This window comes from Rhinoraja longicauda, chromosome 14 (assembly GCF_053455715.1).
Source record: "Rhinoraja longicauda isolate Sanriku21f chromosome 14, sRhiLon1.1, whole genome shotgun sequence".
NCBI lineage: Eukaryota > Metazoa > Chordata > Chondrichthyes > Rajiformes > Arhynchobatidae > Rhinoraja > Rhinoraja longicauda.
In genome coordinates, this window is record NC_135966.1 from 34,203,206 (window position 1) to 34,225,355 (window position 22,150).

General features: G+C 42.4%; 1 protein-coding gene across 1 annotated transcript in view; it reads left to right on the plus strand.

Moving 5' to 3' along the window:
- Window positions 1-11,518: 11,518 nt before the first annotated feature.
- LOC144599768 (uncharacterized) overlaps window positions 11,519-22,150 on the plus strand; it is a 34,909-nt gene continuing 24,277 nt past the window's right edge. Inside the window, exons 1-2 of the mRNA XM_078411005.1 lie at window positions 11,519-14,049; window positions 18,863-21,310. Coding sequence (XP_078267131.1) covers window positions 11,599-14,049; window positions 18,863-21,310 — 4,899 coding nt within the window. The 5' untranslated portion in view covers window positions 11,519-11,598. The remainder of the gene's footprint in view (window positions 14,050-18,862; window positions 21,311-22,150) is intronic.

The following is a 22,150-nucleotide window of genomic DNA, read 5'->3' on the forward strand; positions in this document are numbered from 1 at the left end:
AAGTGGACTGATAGATAAATCAGGTTATGGGTTATTGCTTTGTTGGATATCATTATATTGTTGCTGATTACTACTGTGATTCTTGGGAATCAATTTAGCGTTGGTAAAATTCATCCATCCATCCCATGCTTCAATCCATCCCATTTAGCACGACCATATTTCCATGCATTACAATTCAAGTGGAAATCGTCATATTGTCTCCACAAGGGATGTGGTTGGGTGAAGATAGCTGTGGGGTCGAGGGGGAGGGGGTGGGATAGGCGGGCGGAGGGGGTGCGCGGGGGGGGACGGAGAGACTGGACATACTTTATTCCGTTTTAAATGATCTTACCTACCACCGTGGGCCACACACACCCCACTGCCAGATTTTGAGAAATTCTTCGGACATTGTTATTTGTTATTGTTCCAGTTTAAATACGCACAATTGGGACAACTTATATTTGTTGTCTATGGCTTTCTTCATAAACCCGGGATCTATAAATTATGTTCACTGCTCTGTTGCCGGCGTTTTCACGTGCGAATATTTAGGTGCAAACGCCACCATTTTCGACCTGCGGCACCCTTTTAATATAGAGGCATGCATTAACTCAAATTTTCATACCATTCTAAAATGCCCCTGAAGTTCCACCCGTGTATCTGCGTTCTACCGATTTGCTTCCCTTTCTGCATCATTTCACTGTCTGAAGTACATGCAAGCTTATATGTTGACTTGTATAGGTGGCGAGCATAATGCCGGGAGAAATCGCAGCCACAACTCCTCACTAAATGAAAAGTAGTAAACTGCCTGCTAATTTCGGTGCAATGCGTCTTGACCCTATATTTTTTGTCCTATCAATATCTACATTTTGTGGAGCAGTAGCATTGTTCGTAGCATTGTATTTCTTGCAAGATGACAATAAAACTAAACAGCAAAATTGAGACTGGTGCGCTACTTAGCTACCGCAAGAGGGTGGACTAACGGCAAGGAAAATTTACATTGCAAACTCGATATCCCAGCATAGATATCCTAGGGTGGGTAACCGACCGGAGTTACCCAGTTACCTGAGCGGAAGTGGCACAGGTTCTGGACAGTGCCCCACGTCGGGCCAAACTTCCCGTATGCCTTATTCACCGCCTTCTTGCTCTGTGCTGCCACCTTCAGGGCTGAGTAAACGTATATTCTGGATCATCTGTCGATTAAAACTCCCTTAGACCCTCTTATTCATTTTGTCTCTCTGACTGTTCTTACTCCCCAAAGTCAAGGTCATTAGCTCGCAGTATAACTTGTAAGGCCATTGAGCTGAGGGCGCTTGCCCTTCTAATTTGCACAGTGTACCGATAATATATGTTAAAAGCCATCATTAGGAATCAGTGTAGGCACAAAATGCTGGAGAAACTCAGCTGGCCAGGCAGCATCTCTGAAGAGAATGAATGGATGACGTTTCGACCCTTGTCAGACTGATGTCAGGGGAGTGGGAGGTACATGGATAAGGAAGTGTATAGATAACCAGTGTTAGGTGTGGAAACAGGACAAAGGGAATGGAGATCAAGGAACATGTAGAATAGATCATTGTTAGTCGGGAGAGGGTAACAACAAAGCAAACAGAGATAAAATGTAATGGGAGACAGTAAGACTGATCGGAGAATTGGGAACAAGACGACGGTTTTTCCGAGCCACAATGTAGCTGTATTTTACAAGAATGATCTCAGGAATGAGTAGGTTAACCCATGATGAACATTGGGCACGCTGGAGTTTAGAAAGAATGAAGGGAGGTCTCATTCAAACATACAGAACAGTGAAAGACTTTGATAGTGTGGATAAGGAGAGGATGTTTCCACTAGTGGGAGAGTCTAGGACTAGACTTCATAGCCTCAGAATTAAAGGATGTTCTTTTAGGAATGCACATCCCGAAGCATTATCTGTGTTCTAAAACCCCGTACTTTTCTTCGCGTTAAAACACGTTCAGTTCCCAAATTTAATTTGTTCCTTCGAAAGACAATCGAGTCGTAGCCTTATAATTGTTGCAAAAATTGTTTGGTATAATGAGGCTGTGGGTGTTAGTGGAGGAATGAATTTCACATTGGAAGCTTGCAACAAGTGGTGTACTACAGAGATCGGTGCTGGGTTCCCTATTTTTAATTATATAATATGTAGGATATGCACAGTCGATGACAAGGGCCTGGGGAATGTCGATCAACACGCACATATTCCTTTGAAGGTGCAAAACACAGTTAATCATGGAGTTGAAGAAGGCATACGCCGTCTTCGGTCGGACATTGAGTGCAGGAAATGGATACCATATTAGGGCTTTGCAAGAGGTCAGTCACATCGCACCTAAATATTCGCATGTTAATTAACGTAATCCAGATGGATGCGGAAAGGATTCACAAGGGCATTCTCAATTTTGCAAAGCTTGCTTAATACCAAAAGACCGCATAGACTGGGACTCATTTCCGCGGAGCAATGATTGCTGAAGGGTGACCTTAGCTAGGCTTACAATATCACGAGGAGGTATAGATGGGTATATATTCAGTATTTTTATTAAATTGTAGAGGATTCTAATACAAGAGGGCATAGTTTCAAAGCAAGAGGGCAAATAATTGAAGGGAATCTGAGAAGGATGTTTTTCTCACGGTGAGTACATGGACGGAGCTACCAGAAGAGGTGGGAGAGAGACACAATTAAAACGTTCAAAATACTTGACCAGGGACATGGATAAGATAAACGTAGTAGGATGTGGGCCAAAATGCAAGCAAAGGGAACTAGGTTGGATCGGCACCTTGGCCGCTTCTTCGATATCACGATGTTAGAATCCTTGAATTCCATTGCAAACAAATTTGCGGGTATCCCTTTACCACAGGAACTTCAGCGGTTCAAGAAGGTAGTTCACCCACACCCTCTCAGATGTATTTAGGGATTGACAACAAATGTTGTCTCAGTCTGCGAAGCCCAGATTCTTTGAGTATATTTTATTAAGAGATCTATTCAAGATGAGGTGCTATTTGGTAAGGCATGCCAGGTCATGTTAGAATATACATTTTAATTCCAGATAGGTTTTCCTTGGCAAAATTCGTATGTTTGAATGACTTTACTCGAATGGCCTTGGCAAATGCATGCACTACAACAGGTAGATTGAATACAAGCATAATGTAAGGATTGAATGGTCGGTGGGGTGCGTATATCACCAATCAAACAGACTGCGCTACCCAAGATTAAGCACTGCTTCCTAATTTGTGGAGCTTTAATCATTCAGGCAGGTAGGAAAAGTTGAATCATTTACACAAGATTTGTAGGAGCCAGTGGTGGAACGTTCTATACAAAGGGTGGTGGGTGTATGGAAGGAGATGTTGGAAGAGGAAATTGAGGCAGGTACTACCGCAACGTTTAAGAATTATTTGGACAGGTAGATGGATAGGACAGATTTAGATGGATATGGGCCAAAGGTAGTCAGGTGGGACTAGTGTAGATGGTACGTTGTTCAACGCAGGCAAGTTGTGGCGTGGGGCCTGTTTCCACGCTGTATGACTCAATGAATCGAACTGGTACCACGTAGATGATAGTAAGGCATTGGGGGGTAACAAGACATGAGTTATTTGTCACTAAACGTTCACCATCCAACGTGTTGGTTAAACCGATAGTCTAGCTGAGTTTCTGTTGATTATTGACCCCCAAATTGTTAATATTCTGGTGCTCAGCAATGGAAGTTCTGAGGAATACTAATGGTACTTTGTAAGAACCTCTCTTATTCGAACTCGGCTTCGCCTGGCACTCAGTGCTTGCCACAGATCAGCATTTCCTAAATGATGCCTCGGACCTCTTGTAATTCGGCATGAATTCGTTTATTTTCTGATCAATTGTGAATGTAAATGAATGTAATACAACCTACAACCAACTTCTCCACCTCTGACTTTACAATGGAAAGAATGTTTGCCAAGCAGGTACGTGTCACGGAGAACTGCCGAGATGAGCTCCTGCAGTGATGTTCTGACACAATGGTTAACATACAACTGTACATCATGTTTCCTTACGTAAGGTTTGATCATTACCATTTGAGTATTATTCCCTTCAAGGCCATTGAGTTCGATATTGATAAAAATCATCGAAGCCATGTACTCAGTCAAATCCAGGCGCAATGTCAAAATCAGTTTCTGCTGGCGTTGAGCACTTTATTTCATATTTGGATAGATGCTGAGGAACTGGGAATCTTAGTAAAACCTAAACAGTGCACCAGTCAGCAAGTTACTAATGAGTTGGTGCCATTTGATAGCTCCGTGTATGGTATCTTCGATCATTTTGTTGATTATTAGTTGATTGATTGCAGTGGCAATTAGCCGTATTGGGGTTACCATGTTTTCTTTGAGCAGTGCATATTTAAAGAATGCTTAGGTTACGAGATGCATGCCAAAGTTAAAACAATAGACAATAGGAACCCCCTCGGCCCTTCGAGCCAGCACCGCCATTTAATGTGATCATGGCTGATCATTCTCAATCAGTACCCAGTTCATGCCTTCTCCCCCATACCCCCTGACTCCGCTATCTATCTAGCTCTGTCTTGAATGCATTCAGAGAATTGGCCTCCACTGCCTTCTGAGGCAGAGAATTCCACAGATTCACAACTCTCTGACTGAAAAAGTTTTTCCTCATCTCAGTTCTAAATGGCATACCGCTTATTCTTAAACTGTGGCCCCTTGTTCTGGACTTCCCCAACATTGGGAACATGTTTCCTGCCTCTAACGTGTCCAACCCCTTAATAATCTTATACGTTTCGATAAGATCTCCTCTCATCCTTCTAAATTCCAGTGTATACAAGCCCAGTCGCTCCAGTCTTTCAACATATGACAGTCCCGCCATTCCGGGAATTAACCTAGTAAACCTACGCTGCACGCCCTCAATAGCAAGAATATCCTTCCTCAAATCTGGAGACCAAAACTGCACACAGTACTCCAGGTGCGGTCTCACTAGAGCCCTGTACAACTGCAGAAGGACCTCTTTGCTCCTATACTCAACTCCTCTTGTTATGAAGGCCAACATTCCAATGGCTTTCTTCAGTGCCTGCTGTACCTGCATGCTTCCTTTCAGTGACTGGTACCTGCATGCTTCCTTTCAGTGACTGGTAGCTGCATGCTTCCTTTCAGTGACTGGTACCTGCATGTTTCCTTTCAGTGATTGTGCATGCTTCCTTTCAGTGACTGAATACAGGCAATGCATATAGGTAGTTAGGACGTTTGGTGATGGAAGAGACTATCTAAAAAGGCTGCCGTTACTTGTGTGGTGATGTTGTAAACTGTGGTAATAAGGAGAGGGAATGTCGGTGTGAACTATGGAGTACAGTTTCCTTTTGAATGATGAAAGAATTGTAGAGCGGAATATGTTGATATGTTGAAGCTAGTAGATATCATGTCAGGTGGCCAGTTGATTGTAAATCTAATGGGGAGAAGGGAAATACTTTCGTTGCTATGGGCATGAAGAGAAGTGGTGAGATGGGAATTTTTGAAAATTTAAATTACATCGCAGGACTGTCATCTCTCGTGGAGGGAAAGCCATGGTTCACGAAGAAGGAAGGTGTTTGGAAAACACCATTGTGAAGTGTGTCGACAACCGAATAGAAACGAAGGAGACAGAAATTGTAATAATTGAATGGAGTCCTGACAAGAAGCTTGATGAATCACATCTCGTTATCTTACGAGTAATATTGCAGCCCTCGTGACTCAGCATTGAATTTGCAAAAACAGCATGTGGTCCTTACAGGCAGCATTAGAGCTCGATAGCTTCGATGTAACATGATGAACACATAAAAAATATTATCCTGCACAGTTGGTTGCTGTCCTGCTGAACGTTTCAGGCAAACACTTTCATTTCAGTTTGCCAACATTTGTAGAGTTTGTTTTTCATAATTTCAGCACTGTTACATTCCTTAAATCCCTGCCACTCCACCTTCTTTGACTGCATTGAAGTGCATCTCCCTCGGGCAGATCGTCTAGTTTTAACATGTTTCGTCCGTCCTTCACCGTTGTTCGGATCATCGGCTCATTTAATCTGATTTTACACAGGTATTTCACTTCGTCTCGCCATCTCGCCCACATCTCTATGGCATCCAACATGTTTCTTTTCAAACTTTACTTAGTTCTGCTTGTAATCAAGTATTGTCTTTCCGCTGTCTGGTTAGCACGCAGCAAAAGCTTTTCACTGCACCTCGGTACACGTGACAATAACCGAAGCTAAACTAAACTAAACTGAACTTCTGATGAAATGTTACCGACCTGAAGCTTAAAATATATTTTTTCTCTCCACATTTACTTTCTAGCATGCTGAACATTTCCTCAATGTACCCGCTTTGGTTTGTTAAAATGTGGGAGTCAAACAATATGTGGTGTAAATGTAGAATGGCGCTATTACTTTCTGATGTCTCTAAATAGCTTAACATATTCGACAAGGGGTTGTGACAAAACCTATTGTTACTTCTCATATAATTTACATACAATTTGTGACCCCGTTAATTTATCTGCTCGTATAATTGACAGAGAGATGTTCCATTAAAGGTCGATTATATGTATTTTTTTCTGATTTGGCATTACGTTGGGGCGTAATGCGACAATTTGTATTTTCAGACTGAACATCAATTATTTGGTGGGTTTAGACCATGGGGGCCCATGTGCGTTACAGCAGTCAATAACCTAAGTGCAACAAATGCATACAGAAAATATTAAGATTTGGTGTTATCATCTACATGATTTTTCTTGTTGCCTGCTCGTGAAAATCAGTTATGCGGCCATTAAATAATCCTACCTGTTTTTAAATTTAGATTTAGATTTAGAGATACAGCGCGGAAACAGGCCCTTCGGCCCACCGAGTCTTCGCCGCCCAGGGATCCCCGCACATTAACACTATCCTACACACACGCGGGACAATTTTTACATTTACCCAGTCAATTGACCTACATACCTGTACGTCTTTGGAGTGTGGGAGGAAACCGAAGATCTCGGAGAAAACCCACGCAGGTCACGGGGAGAACGTACAAACTCCGTACAGACGGTGCCCGTAGTCAGGATCGAACCCGAGTCTCCGGCACTGCATTCGCTGTAAGGCAGCAATACCGCTGCCGCTGCGCCACCGTGCCGCGCGAAGAGTGAAATGTGCTGATGCATCTTTTATGTTATTTGTGTACTTTAGTACTCTGATCTTTTAATCTTTACACAAGGAATGTGACATTTGACATTCTATTGGACAGTTCAACGATCTTGTTTTTTGGTGAAAACATTTTTGCACTTCGTCAGACATTTTTTAGCTCATGGCCTTTGCAACATATTCTTCAACTAATTTATATAATGTAGAATTAAAATAATTGGATGGACGGACATGTTCGATTGTGTGGCGCACGGAAGCAGGTCAGGTTCGAAAATGCATTTGGTACTTGGCGAAGATAGTAGCAAAAATTTTGTTAAGCTGGAAAGGGTGCGGAAAAGATTTACGAGGATGTTGCCAGGACTTGACGGCCTGAGCTGTAGGAAAAGGTTGAGCAGACTAGGCATTTATTCCTTGGAGCGTAGGAGGACGAGAAGTGATCGTTTAGAGTTGTGCAAGACCATGAGAGGAATCGACAGAGCAGACGCACAGAGTCTTTCATACACTCAAAGCATGCATGATAAATCTCTTTGCTTAATTAGCATCCCATCAACCGTCGCTCACCTTCATTCACTCCACCACCAGTACGCAATTGCTGAAGTGCATGCCATCTGTAGGATTGTATAAAATCATGCGAGGAATTAGATAGAGTAAACGAAGAGTCTTTTACCAAGATTAGTGTAATCAAAATCAGAGGTCATAGGTAATTGGTAATTGTCTACTAGACAATAGGTGTAGGAGTAGGCCATTCGGCCCTTCGAGCCAGCACCGCCATTCACCGTGATCATGGCTGATCATCCACACTCAGTACCCCGTTCCTGCATCCTCCCCATATCACCTGACTCCGTTATCATTAAAAACTCTATCTAACTCTCTCTTGAAACCATCCAGAGAATTGGTCTCCACTGCCTTCTCAGGCAGAGAATTCCACAGCTTCACAACCCTCTGAGTGAAAACGTTTTTCCTCATCTCCGTTCTAAATGGCCTACCCCTTATTCTTAAACTGTGGCCCCTGGTTCGGGACTCCCCCAACATCGGAAACATGTTTCCTGCCTCCAGCGTGTCCAATCCCATTATAAGCTTATATTTTTCACTCAGATCCCCTCTCATCCTTCTAAATTCCAGAGTATACAAGCCCAGTCGCTCCAGTCTTTCAACGTACGACAGTACCGCCATTCCGGGAATTAACCTCGTGATCCTACGCTGCACTCCCTCAATAGCAAGAATATCCTTCCTCAAATTTGGAGGCCAAAACTGCACACAATACTCCAAGTTTGGTCTCACCAGGGCCCAGTACAACTGCAGAAGGACCTCTTTGCTCCTATACTGAAATCCTCTTGTTATGAAGGCCAACATTCCATTGGATTTCTTGACTGCCTGCTGTACCTGCATGCTTCCTGTCTGTGACTGATGAACTAGGACACCCAGATCTCGTTGTACTTCCCCTTTTCCGAGCTTGAAACTATTCAGGCAATAATTTGCCTTCCTGTTCGTACCACCAAAGTGGATAAGCTCACATTTATCCACATTAAACTGCATTTGCCGTGCATGTGCCCACTCACACAACCCGTCCAAGTCACCCTGCAACCGCATAGCATCCTCCTCACAGTTCACACTGCCACCCAGCTTTGTGTCATCTGCAGATTTGCTAATGTTACTTTTAATCCCTTCATCCAGGTCATTAATGTATATTGTAAATAGCTGTGGTCCCAGCACCGAGCCTTGCGGTACCCCACTAGTTACTGCCTTCCATTCTGAAAGGGACCCATTTATCCCTAATCTTTGTTTCCTGTCTGCCAACCAATTTTCTATCCATGTCAGTACCCTACTCCCAATACCAAATGCTCTAATTTTGCCTACTAATCTCATATGTGGGACCCTGTCGAAGGCTTTCTGAAAGTTCAGGTACACTACATCCACTGACTCTCCCTTGTCAATTTTCCTAATTACATCCTCAAAAAATTCTAGAAGATTAGTCAAGATTTCCCCTTCGTAAATCAATGCCTACTCGGAACGATCCTGTTACTGCTATCCAAATGCTCCGCAATTTCTTCTTTTATAATTGACTCCAGCGTCTTGCCCACCACCGATGTCAGACTAACTGGTCTATAAATTCCGTGGGATAACATTAGTCACCCTCCAATCCACAGGAACTGATCCTGAATCTATAGAACATTGGAAAATGATCACCAATGCGTCTACGGATTCTAGAGCCACCTCCGTATGGACCCTGGGATGCAGACCATCAGGCCCTAGGAATTTATCAGCCTTCAGTCCCATCAGTCTACCCAACACCATTTCCCGCCTAATGTGAATTTCCTTCTGTTCCTCTGTCAGCCTAGGATCTTTGTCCACCAGAACATCTGGGAGATTGTTTGTGTCTCCTTAGTGAAGACTGATCCAAAATACCGGTTCAACATGTCTGCCATTTCTTTGTTCCCCATAATCAATTCACAAACTTCTGTCTTCAAGGGACCCACATTTGCCTTAACTATTTTTTTCTCTTCACCTACCTAAAGAAGCTTTTACTATCCTCCTTTATATTATTGGCTAGCTTACCTCCGTACCTCATCTATTCTCCCCGTATTGCCTTTTTAGTTATCTTCTGTTGCTCTTTAAAGGAGTCCCAATCCTTTGGCTTTCCGCTCAACTTTTCTATATTATACTTCTTCTCTTATATTTTAATACTGTCCTTGACTTCCCTTGTCAGCCACGGTCCCCTCTTACTCCCCTTAGAATATTTCCTCTTCTTTGGGATGAACTGATCCTGCACCTTCTGTATTATTCTCAGAAATACATGCCATTGCTGTTCCACCGTCTTCCCTGCTAGGGTCTCTTTCCAGTCAACGCTGGCCAGCTCCTCCCTCATGCCTCCATAGTCTCCTCTGCTCAACTGCAATACTGACACTTCCGATTTTCACTTCTCCCTCTCAAATTGTAGATTAAAGCTTATAATATTATGATCACTGCCTCCTAGTGGCTCTTTTACCTTGAGTTGCCTTAACAAATCCGGTTCATCACACAACACTAAATCCAGAATTGCCTTCTACCTGGGAGGCTCCAGTACAAGCTGCTCTAAGAATCCATCTCGGAGGCACTCCTCAAACTCCCTTTACTGGCGTCCAGCACCAACCTGATTTTCCCAGTCTACCTGCATGTTAAAATCTCCAATAACCACACTAGCATTACATTTGTGACATGCCAATTTGAACTCGATTCAACTTGCACCCTATATCCAGCCTACTGTTTGGGGGTATTTATTCACAAAATGCTGGAGTAACTCAGCAGGCCAGGCAGTATCTCGGGAGAGAAGGAATGGGTGACGTTTCGGTCGAGACCCTTCTTCAGACTGATCAGTGTGATGGGGCAGCAGGGCGTAGGCTGCGCACGCCAATAGGATCAACAAATTCATCAGAAGGTTGGCTCCGTCCTGGGGGCAGAGTTGGATTCATGGGGGGTGGTCTTGGAGGGGAGGATACCCCTCAAGCTGCGGAGCATCCAGGACAATACAGCTCACCCCCTCCATGATCAACTGGTCAACCTGAGGAGTACCTTCAGCAACAGACTGGTTCCACCAAGATGCAGGACAGAACGTCACAGAAGATCCTTCTTCCCCGTGGCAATCAAACTGTACAATTCCTCCCCCTTCTGTCGTGGGGTAGACTGACTGAATCCCCCCCCCCCCCCACACACAATCTTGCACATCCCCAATCCTTTCCACTCGTCACACTAATTTCATGTTTCATGTATTTTGTGTTTTTTTATGACTGTGGGCAGATCAATTTCCTTCCTGCGATAAATAAAGTTCTATCGTATTGTACCTTTAAAACAAATTCTACCAGAGAATACTGGTCATCTGTTGGTTAAATGGAAGTACATCCAAGATCATAATTTAGATGAGCATCGCCAACTGTCCAAAGTGAACCAAGTGAACAGAGGCACTTGATTTATCTTTAACTGAAAATCAATGTTTCATCTGTAAAAGAATGATCTTAATGCTTTATAGTATGAAGTTCAGTTTGTATGTAAATGGAAGCAGTTAAATGTACACGAAAAAAAGACACATTATATTGTGTTGTACAACATTGCACAAGTCGACATATTAATGAAGTACAGTGTGGACACATAGGGTTTAAGAGCGTCTGGTGTTATTATTGGTTGAGTTTCTTTGCGTCGCTGTCGGCCAATAAGGCGATGAGATGTAGCAAGAGATCCAAAACCACTCCCATTAAAACAACGGACAGTTCAGCACTGAAAAATAAACTGTATTCACTACTGCATCTACGATGTATGTCTTGGAGCGCCTTTGAGGAATTTAAGAGCTCTGATTTTATATCGAGACTCGGCAACTTAAAAAAAAATCTCCTGACCGTTGACTCGTTTATTCCCCAAGCAAGGTAACAAGCTACCGTACCATTCATGAGTTGTGATCATTTGTTTTTTTCTTTTTAAACTACCGCTCTATCCCATCGCGTTTTCAGCATCCCAAGTCAGAAATGATCGATTCAATGAGTTGTCATGTGTCCACATTGCGAGTATTATGCGGAATCCTCGTATACTTGTCGGTATCAGTTAGCGGGCACATTCGATACTCCATTCCCGAGGAACTGGAGCGTGGCGCCTTTGTTGGAAATATTGCGCGAGATTTGGGGCTGGATGTTGCCGAGCTCTCGCCTCGCAATTTTCGCATTGTCTCTGAACATAAAGCAAAATATCTGGATGTGAATATGAAAACCGGAGTATTGGTCGTAAATGAGAAAATAGACAGAGAGCAGATTTGCGTACGGACCCTTGAATGTTTAATGGAAATGGAGGCAGTTGTGGAACGTCCGCTGAAGCTGTATGGCGTTAGCGTTGAGATCGCTGATATAAATGACAATTCGCCTACATTCGAAGGAGAAGAAATCCTATTGGATATTTCAGAAATTACGTCTCCCGGATCCAGATTCAGGCTACAGAGTGCGCATGATCCGGACGCCGGGAGCAACGGTGTCCGCGCTTATCAGCTCAGCAACAATGCACATTTCATTTTAGACGGAGAAATAGCCGACGATCAAATCAGTATGCCCGATTTAGTCCTTGAGCGCCAACTCGACAGAGAACAAAAATCCACTCATCGACTAACACTTATGGCGATTGACGGAGGAATCCCTCAGAGAACCGGAACTACCCAAATTATCATTACAGTCATTGACATGAATGACAACCCGCCTGTTTTCGAGCAGAACGTTTATCAGATCATCATTGCAGAAGATGTAATGGTGGGTACTTTGATGCTAAAAGTTCAGGCAGTTGACGTGGACGCAGGTCTAAATGGCGATGTGCAATATTATTTCAGTGACAACACACCCTGGAGCGTACGTAAACTCTTCACAATAGACCCTGTAAGTGGAGAACTGAGTGTAATTGGTAGAATAGATTATGAAGAAAGTCAAGAATATGATATTTCTATTATAGCCAAGGACGGCGGATTGTTTGCTGTGCCCGCGTACTGTAAAGTTATTATCAAAATTACCGATATAAACGATAACGCTCCAGAAATAACAATAGCCTCCACGTTCAGTCCTATTCGAGAGCACGCTCCGCTGGCGACTGCAGCGTTACTTTTAAAAGTGACTGACGCGGACGCTGCTCAGAATGGCGAGGTTTCGTGCTACATTGCAGATAACGTACCCTTTGAACTTGATAGATCGTTTAATAACTATTTTACAGCGGCCACAACCAGTGATATAGATCGAGAGAAAAACACTGACTACAACATTACTGTTACATGCACGGATAAGGGCTTCCCTCGACTACACACCAGGAAAACCATTCAAGTTGAAGTCTCCGACATAAATGACAACGCGCCACGCTTTACGCAAGCCGAGTTTGCCATCTACGTGGAGGAAAATAATGTTAAAGGTGCTTCGATTGGTTCTGTATCAGCATCTGATCCAGATTACAGTCACAATGCCCAGTTGAGTTTTAATGTTTTGGATAATCTTGTCAATGGATTGCCTGTATCAAATGTCGTCTCAATTAATTCATCTAGTGGTGAGATTTATGCGCAACAGTCACTTGACTATGAAGAAATCAAAAGATTTCAGGTCCATATTCAGGTAAAAGATGATGGATCCCCATATCTCAGTAGTAACGTAACCGTATATATAATAGTCACGGATCAAAATGACAATGCCCCTATAATCCTTTCACCTTTACCAAATGAAGGTCCCGCGGTAGAGGAGACCATACCTAGATCCACAGAGACGGGATACTTGCTTGCAAAGGTGATAGCCACAGACGCAGATTCTGGACAAAACGCCCAAATCGTTTACCAACTTCTTCAACCCACTGACGACAGTTTGTTTACTGTAGCCCCAGAAACCGGAGAAATTTGGACAATTCGGAGATTCCTTCCCAAAGATACGCTCAGGCACATTGTCACAATTCTGGTGAGAGACGAAGGAGCGCCATCGCTTTCAACTACCCTCACCATCAACGTATCAGTACTGGAGGCCATGGCTGAAAATGGATCTAAAGTTAGCAAGGTTTCTGATTCCTGGCCATGGACATCAAATGTAAATTTACATTTAATTATCTCATTTGGCACAACTTCGTTCATTTTACTTTTGGCTATTGTAATTCTCGGTATTAAGGTGCACAGAGGGAGAACGAAAATTTGCAGTTGTTGGAACCCATTGTGTTATTCTCGGAGGGATACGCTTCAAGGAAATCAAAAGGCAAGTGTGAATCTTCACATGCCACCCTATTACAAAGAAAGCTGTGAAAGCGAAGAACCAGCACAATCACTTTCCTATGATGTGCAATCGGATATAGCTATGAACGATTTCATGTTTTTAAAATTGCACGGCGCAGCTTCACCCACGGTTAAGATAAAGACTGGTGTCTGTGGTAATGAGAAGTCTTCAAAATGTTCGAGCGATGTAACCGCTAATTCGCACAAGGTGAGTGCACAGTTATTTAAACCTTAATAATATTTTCTGATGGAACATTTGCATTGTAGCTTTTTACTCGACTAATTGTCTGTTGTCATACCAATATAAACTTGAAACCATCGTAACCCAAAGCCGGATACTGAGACACGAGAAATTGGAATCTTGAGCTAAACACAAAGTGCCGGAGAAAATTAATGTGTCAAGCAATATCTGTGGAAACGCTGGACAATTCCTCCCATAGCTGCCAAAAGCTATCTAAAGACTTCGATGTTCTTCAGTATCAAGGGTGATCTGGTCATTGACTCTATTCCACATCACATCATATCCACACAACGCTAAATTCCCCTGTAGTGTTAACAATTACTCAGTGAAGCCGTGCATACAATTACCTAACGTAACCCGCTCTCTCTGGTCACATAATGCCAAAGATTACGATCGCTCTAAGAAAAATGCCTCGACACCTCATTCTGAAACTATGTTCTATATTTTAAAGGTCCGCCAACTGTGAATCATACACAAAGGTTGCACTGTGGCGCCATTAAAATATTCTGCGTTTAACTGAGATGATCTAAATGAGAGACAACATTATCCAACATTGTCCAAATATTCTTCATAAGGGCACCATCTGCTCACAGGTCTCAATTCAGTAAAAATGCTACCTTTAAGCACAGAAGGCAAAAGGCTTCGTTCTTAAGGAAGGAGGTAAAATGTAGTACTCCAAATCCTTGGTATAGACGTGGCCAAATTCAATTCAATTCATAAGAAATATTAATGTGATAATCTTCATTACTTGCTACAATCACCTCTATTCCTTGCTTGATGATCACTTTGAATGGGTCAGGGCAATTCTGAGTGTTCCACAGAATTATCGACACAGAAGTATTCAAGTTCAAATCTAGGACTGCTAATCGAGAAATTAATCAGTCATCAGTCAATTTGCAGACTGGTCACTTGTGGAGGAATCCCTCTGTTCTTCAGCGACCCTGCCTAAACGATAAGTAAGCTATAAAATTCCTAACGGTCATGCGTAACAAAGCAGTGCACTAGAGAAACTATAGATTCCAAAACACACGAAAGAGAATGTGATTCAGCTGTTGGTTTTTATTTCAACATGAAACTGAATTATTTATTTCGGTTATGTTTTGTTGCCGTTTCTCATTTGAAACGCATATTCACCAATTCGCCGTCAACCATAGGCGAGAAGTTTCTAAATTACGATAAACCCAATTCCTTTCGGCTCCGGATAAAACAGCAACTTGTCACTTCTTAACATGTTGCGCACTCCTTTTTTTCGATAATACATGATTATATCTATCTTAAATACTGCATATTCTCAATTCTGCAAATAGTAACAACTGCGCTAAACTGTATACAATATATAATACAAATCCATTCGTCCATCTAGGTATTCGGGATTTCTTATTAAAGTAGCGTGTCTCCCTCGGTTAGGCAACTTCGTCGGCGGTGTCGAGTTGGGTCGAAATGCTTGTTTCTGTGTTGAATAACAATGTTTCTGCAGGCAATTTAATCGGAAATTGTTAAAATTGCGGTGTAGATGTTGCAATAATTTAACTGGCAGGAACCTTACCTTCATTAGTATTATTCATTCATTAAAAGGTAGAACGATGGAGATAAAATTCATAAATTATGATAGATTTTTTGGGATCAATTTGTAAGAGAAGACAGGAGCAATAGAATATGAGAATTGAAATCAGAATGCGGCCGTTCCAATCTCCCTTGTCTGTTCACCATTTTGAAAAATCTTGTCTTAGATTTATCTTGCATCCGTTCCTGGACTCATGCAATGATCCTCGATTCCAGTAATGTCAATACAACTATCCACAACAGTCTCGATTGTACTGAGGAACTAAACTTGCACAGTCCTTTGCAGCAAAATATACCGAAGGTTCACAACACACTGGCTGAGTCTCGACTGGCAAGGTTTAAGCTGAGAGGAGAACATTTCACAGGAACCTGAGGGGCACCTTTTTTCACACAGAATATGTAGGTGAGGCAGATACTACCATGGCATTTAAAATACATTTGGATAAGAAATATAAGGACCAAACGGACGTAAATGGGACAAGTGGAGACGGGGCATTTTGGCTTATCTTGCAGATCCAGTCCGATACAAAAGGTTCTTCCATTTTTAGTACGATGAGCCAATCCCTTGTTTTCAGACGGCGAAGCAACGAAACAATTAAGTCCCCATGAACTCATTCAGACCATGTAAGATTCTGCACTTTTCATTCATATCTCTTGTCATCTTTCTAACCTTAAGAGAAATATAGCTTAAACATGCATTTCTTCCAACACTCTGCATCATGTTGTCATGTGCACCAACTCTTTGCTCTTTTCCGGACATGCTTTTCCAAACAGCATCTCCGAAAGCAGCGACCTCAACAAGAAAGACAAGGGCCACAGGCACCTGAGAACAACATCAGCTGCAGGTTCCACTCCAACTTGCCAACTATCCAGACTTGGAAATACATCGCTGCCCTTTCATTGTCATCCGGGTTCAATAATTCGTCTCACTACCAAACATCAATATGGAGAACCTTCACCAGAAGGTCAGCAAAAGTTTAAGAAGATAACATACCATAATCAATAATGAGGGATGCACAATATATGCTAGATTTGCAGCACCGTCCGGATATTGAATAAAAAATACTGGGATAAAATAATCTTCCATGCGATAAAACCACCATCCCTTCGCATCTTCCTAATGTATAAATACCCGACACCTACACAATATCATACATATGGTCTCGTCAGGTTCCTTTATCGTAAGAGCAAATTTGTCACTTCCACGCAAATAATTTCACCGCAAAGTCCAACAAACAATTTGGTTTTGTAAATTCTTCCTCTTTCTCCATGTTAACATTCAGATCCCACCATTTAAAATGTACTTGATCTTTCTAATCTGGAATTTGCATGTTTTCTGTTAATATGTACCACAGTATTTTTATCTTCTGCAGCATAATCCTTATCTCATCCCAAATGCTGGTTTAGCAATTGAGAATGGTAAATAGCGGGCCCTCGAGCATATCAGCTATGATTCCCAGTGTCACAGGAGAATGAAATAAAATCGATCAAACTAAGCTAGGCAAATATCCGCACGCTGGGATAGTCTGGAAGGTTAGATCGCATGGAATCCATGAAAGACAGTCGACTGGATATAAAATTGGCTTCATGGACCGAAGCAGAGCGTGATGGTGATGGTGGGTTTTTTCGGAGGTTTATGGCTAGTAGTGTGCTTCACGTTTCGGTGCCGTGCCCATTGCTGCTTATCACTTATATCATTGATTTGTATGAGAAAATACAAGGCATGATTAGCAAGTTTGCAGGTGACACTAAAGTAGGTGGTATTGTAGATAGTGAAGATGGTTGTCAAAATTGCAGCAGGATATTGATCGAATGGATAGATGGGCTGCGGAATGGTTGATGGATTTGAATACAAAGAAGTGAGCGGTATTGCATTTTGTGAAGTCTAACCAGAGCAGGATCTACACAGTGAATGGCAAGGATCTGTTGAGTATGATAGAGCAGAATGATCTAGGAATGCGGGTACATAGTTCCTAAAAAGTGGCGTTACATGCAGATAATGTGGTCGGGATGGCTTTCGGCACATTGGCCTTCATCAAACAGAGTATTGAGTATAGATGTTGGGAAGTCATGTAACAGATGTACAAGACGTTGGTGAGTCCACATTTGTTGCTTTGTGTCAGTTTTGTCACTCTGTTATAGGATAGTGGTTAAGCTGGAAATGGTGCAGAGAAGATTTACGAGGGTGATGCCAGGGCTCGAGGCCCTGAGCTAGATGGACAGGATTGCGGCAGGATGAGGGCAACCTTTATACATAAAATGGGGTAGGTGCATGAAACGCGCTGCCAGAGGAGAAAGTTGCGGCAGGTACTCTCACAATGTTTAAAAACATTTGGACAGGTACATGGATAAGATGTGTTCAGAGGGATATATACCAAACATAGGGAGGCGTGACCAGTGTAGATAGGCTACGTTGGTCGGCGTGGGCAAGTTGGGCAGAAGGAACTTCTTGCATGCTGTATGACTCCATGATTCTGTGGCTATAAAAGTGCCTAATTAGATAATTTGCGTGGAAGTTCCAGAGAACATAGTTAAATGACGTTATGACTGTAGCATGAAGAATATATTACGTGGCTCTAATTCGGGCTGCGTGAGTTTTCTCCTGGATCTACGGTTTCCTCCCAGACTCCAAAGACCTAGGGGTTTGTAGGTTAATTGGCTTGGTATAATTATACATTCTCCCTAGTGTGCGTAGGATAGTGTAAGTATGCGGTGTTCGATGATCCGAAGGACCTGTTTCCGCGCTGTATCTCTAAACTAAACTAAACTAAACTAAAATTGAAGTTGCACAACGGGAAATACTGAGCGCAATTCTTCTGATGTTCAGCAGAGGCACCATTGCTTTAAGATAGTGTGCTGTTATTATTGGCCCAATCAGTTTGCGTCGCTGTCTACCAATGAGACGTTGATGTGTGGGTGGTGATCCATCAGCCCTCCCCTTAAGCCAAGCACTGTTCTGTGTGAAGGGAACCAGCACCATTGTTCGTCAGAAGCTCCGAATCGAGTTGAGAGAAGGCAGGGAACACTAAGGAGATTTTATTTTTTTCAAATGACTAGAGTTCTTTGTAACAGAAAATTAAAATACCATGCTTAATATAGTAAACGGTTTTATGAAGAAATATTGTCTTCCACGCTAAAATCGAGGGATGTAAGTTCATCGGCGCATCTGGTAATTATATATTCGGTTGTTTGTTCCTGAATGGCCTGGTTACTGAAGAATCGGTCGTCCCAATGGCAAGTCCTTTATCTGTTACTCGTATGTGCTTCGGATTTATTCTGTGAGAATATTCGATACTCAATTCTTGAAGAATTAGAGGTCGGAACCGTTGTCGGAAATATTGCCTCAGATCTGGGATTACATACAAAATATCTGTTGCAACGAAGATTTCAAATATTAAGCGAGAGCAAAAGGCAGCACATTGATGTGAATATAAACACTGGGAATTTATTCATAAAGGAAAAGATCGACCGAGAGCAGCTTTGTGAACAAAGCCTCACGTGCGTTTTGATACTGGAGGCAGTTCTTGAGGATCCGCTGACGCTCTACCGTGTAGAGATTGAGATTCTTGATGTAAATGACAATGCACCCGTTTTCCAGAGAAGCGAGATAAATCTTGAAATATCAGAGATCACTATGGCAGGAGCGTCCTTTCCGCTCCAGAGCGCACTGGACCCCGACGCGGGAACCAACGGTGTGCGCTTTTACAAACTGAATCCGAATGAGCATTTCGCTTTGAAATTCTTGCCAGGCGGTGAGCAAAATGGCATCCCCGAGCTAATATTGGAACGGCCCCTTGATAGAGAGCAACAAGCCATTCACCAGCTAACACTGACAGCGTCTGATGAAGGGAATCCGCAAAAGGTTGGAACCAGCCATATTAAAATTACTGTGGTAGATGTGAACGACAATCCTCCTGTTTGTCAACCGACCATGCATCAAATTTCAGTAGCCGAAAACGTTCCCTCTAATACCTCCATAGTGAAAGTATCTGCCGTGGATTTGGACGAAGGCTTAAGCGGTGAGGTAATATATTCATTCAATATTCACACTCCTGAAAAAGTGCGGAAGGTATTCAGCTTGGATTCATTAACAGGAGAAATTACAGTAATTGGCAACGTGGACTTTGAAGAAACAGATATGTATCAAATTTCAGTACAAGCTAAGGATAGGGGGGCGTATCCATTATTAGCATACTGCAAGGTTGTGGTCCTGGTTACAGATGTTAACGATAACAGCCCTGAAATGACGATAACAACGATGTCAGGCACTGTAGCAGAGAATATAGGCACAGATACCACAATAGCTCTTCTCAGAGTTTCCGACAGAGATTCTGAAAGTTCGGCGGATATTTTTTGTGGCATCACCAAAGGTATCCCTTTTAAGCTAAACAACTTAAATAGCTATTACACGTTAGTCACCGATGATGAGTTAGACCGTGAGATGGTGCCAGAATACAATATTACTATTATATGTACTGATGCAGGCTCTCCTCCATTGTCGTCTAGCAAAACCCTCCATGTTCTTGTCACTGATATAAATGATAACGCCCCAGGATTCACCCAACCCTCCTTCACAATGTATGTGAAAGAAAACAATGCCGTGGGTTCTTCAATTGGTTCTGTGTCAGCCATCGATCCAGATTTCAAAGAAAATGGGCAGATTAATTTCCTTATTTTAGATAAATTGATAAATGGCATGCCTGCATCTACTTTCGTCTCCATAAACGCTGCCAGTGGTGTCATCTTTGCCGAGAAGTCGTTTGATTTTGAGCAACTGAAACGGATTCATTTCCACGTGCAAGCAGTGGATTTTGGAATTCCTCCATTGTGCAATAACGTTACCGTCAACGTGATAATTCTCGACCAAAACGACAATCCTCCACTGATCGTGTCACCTGTACCAAATAGAGGCACAGGAATTGAAGACACGATACCTCGATCTGCAGACTCTGGCTACTTGGTTGCAAAGGTGATGGCCACTGATGCCGATTCTAGCCAAAATGCGCAACTTTCCTATCAGCTTACTCAGTCTACCGATGAAAGTCTGTTTACTGTGTCTCCAAACACGGGAGAAATTTGGACAATTCGCCGTTTTCGGCACAAGGATCCACCTAAGCAAAAACTCATGGTTGTTGTAAAGGACAAAGGAACACCATCCCTTTCATCCACTATCACGATTAGTGTATTGGTGCAAGACGATTATTCAGAAAACGCATCCAATCTAGGCAGAAGTGAAATGCCTGGTCAATGGCAATATGACATGAAATTTTATTTAATTATTGCATTTGGTTCAACCTCCTTCGCATTCCTCGTGGCAATTGCAATCCTTGGAATTATGGTACAGAAAGGTAGGACTCAGAAGAGGAATTCATGTTGCTGTTGGGACATTAGCAACTTCTCGAGAAGAGGCTCGCTTCAGGGAATTCAAAAGGCTAGTGTGAATCTTCAAGTACCTGCCAATTACGCAGAGGTTTACCAGAGAGAGACTCTTTCGAAACCATTTCGCTATGAAGTCTGTTCTGATCCAGCTATAAATGATTTAATGCTCTTCAAGTTGCATGATACCTCCAAGCCCTGGATAAGTAACACGAATGGTCCGCATCCTTCTGACGAACATATAATGTCAGCAGGCTCGATGAACCAGGATCCCACTAAATTCCATGAGGTAAATTCTATGCGCTTAAACGTGCAACATTCACCAAGTTCTTTATAGTGTATCATAATGTAACAATTAACGTCCTGGTACTGTAATCCAGGAGAAACTTTCATATCCTAAAATGATTATGTGAAAATATCTTCAATTACACTAAATCAAGATTAAAGAAAAAATAGACTACGCTGTATAAACGTGCTGATTAAACTGGAGGAATTCCTAAATTCAACAGATTATTAACTTTTTAAATATAATTTAAGGCATGACACCAGCTGTATTTACGCAATCAAACAAATTGCCATTTATTTGACAAAATGTTGAATATTGAAATGCAGTGTACCCATAGCCTAGTGCAGAATTGAGCAGACTAGGACTCAGGAAAATAAACGTGCTGGACGTCCGCGTGGACCGTTTAGGCCGCTCGCGGACACAATGGGCCATCTGTGTGCTCTGCTGTTCTATGCTTCTGTATGAAGCATTTGGTTCTTATTTCACATTTGATGCGCTTCTGGTTCATTTCAGACTATGGCATGAACATGGCCGGGTGATCTCAGTCAAGATCAGTAAACAGTTGAATAAACCCCTGGTGATTTCATTGCGACCCTATGATTCAAAAACATCTTGGGAGATTGTTACGTACTCATAAGAGCACACTACATTGAATTAAATAGACGGTCTAATATATATATGCTATTCAGCCCACGGGTAATTTACTGGCTTCTAAATTAAAATGTAGATGAAGGAGTAGTATTATACACAAATTAGTTATCTCTGCGGATCAGACTGACGCAACGGAAGAAGGCAGCAGCCCGACATACAAGAGAATCGGAGTACAGACATCTGATAACATTG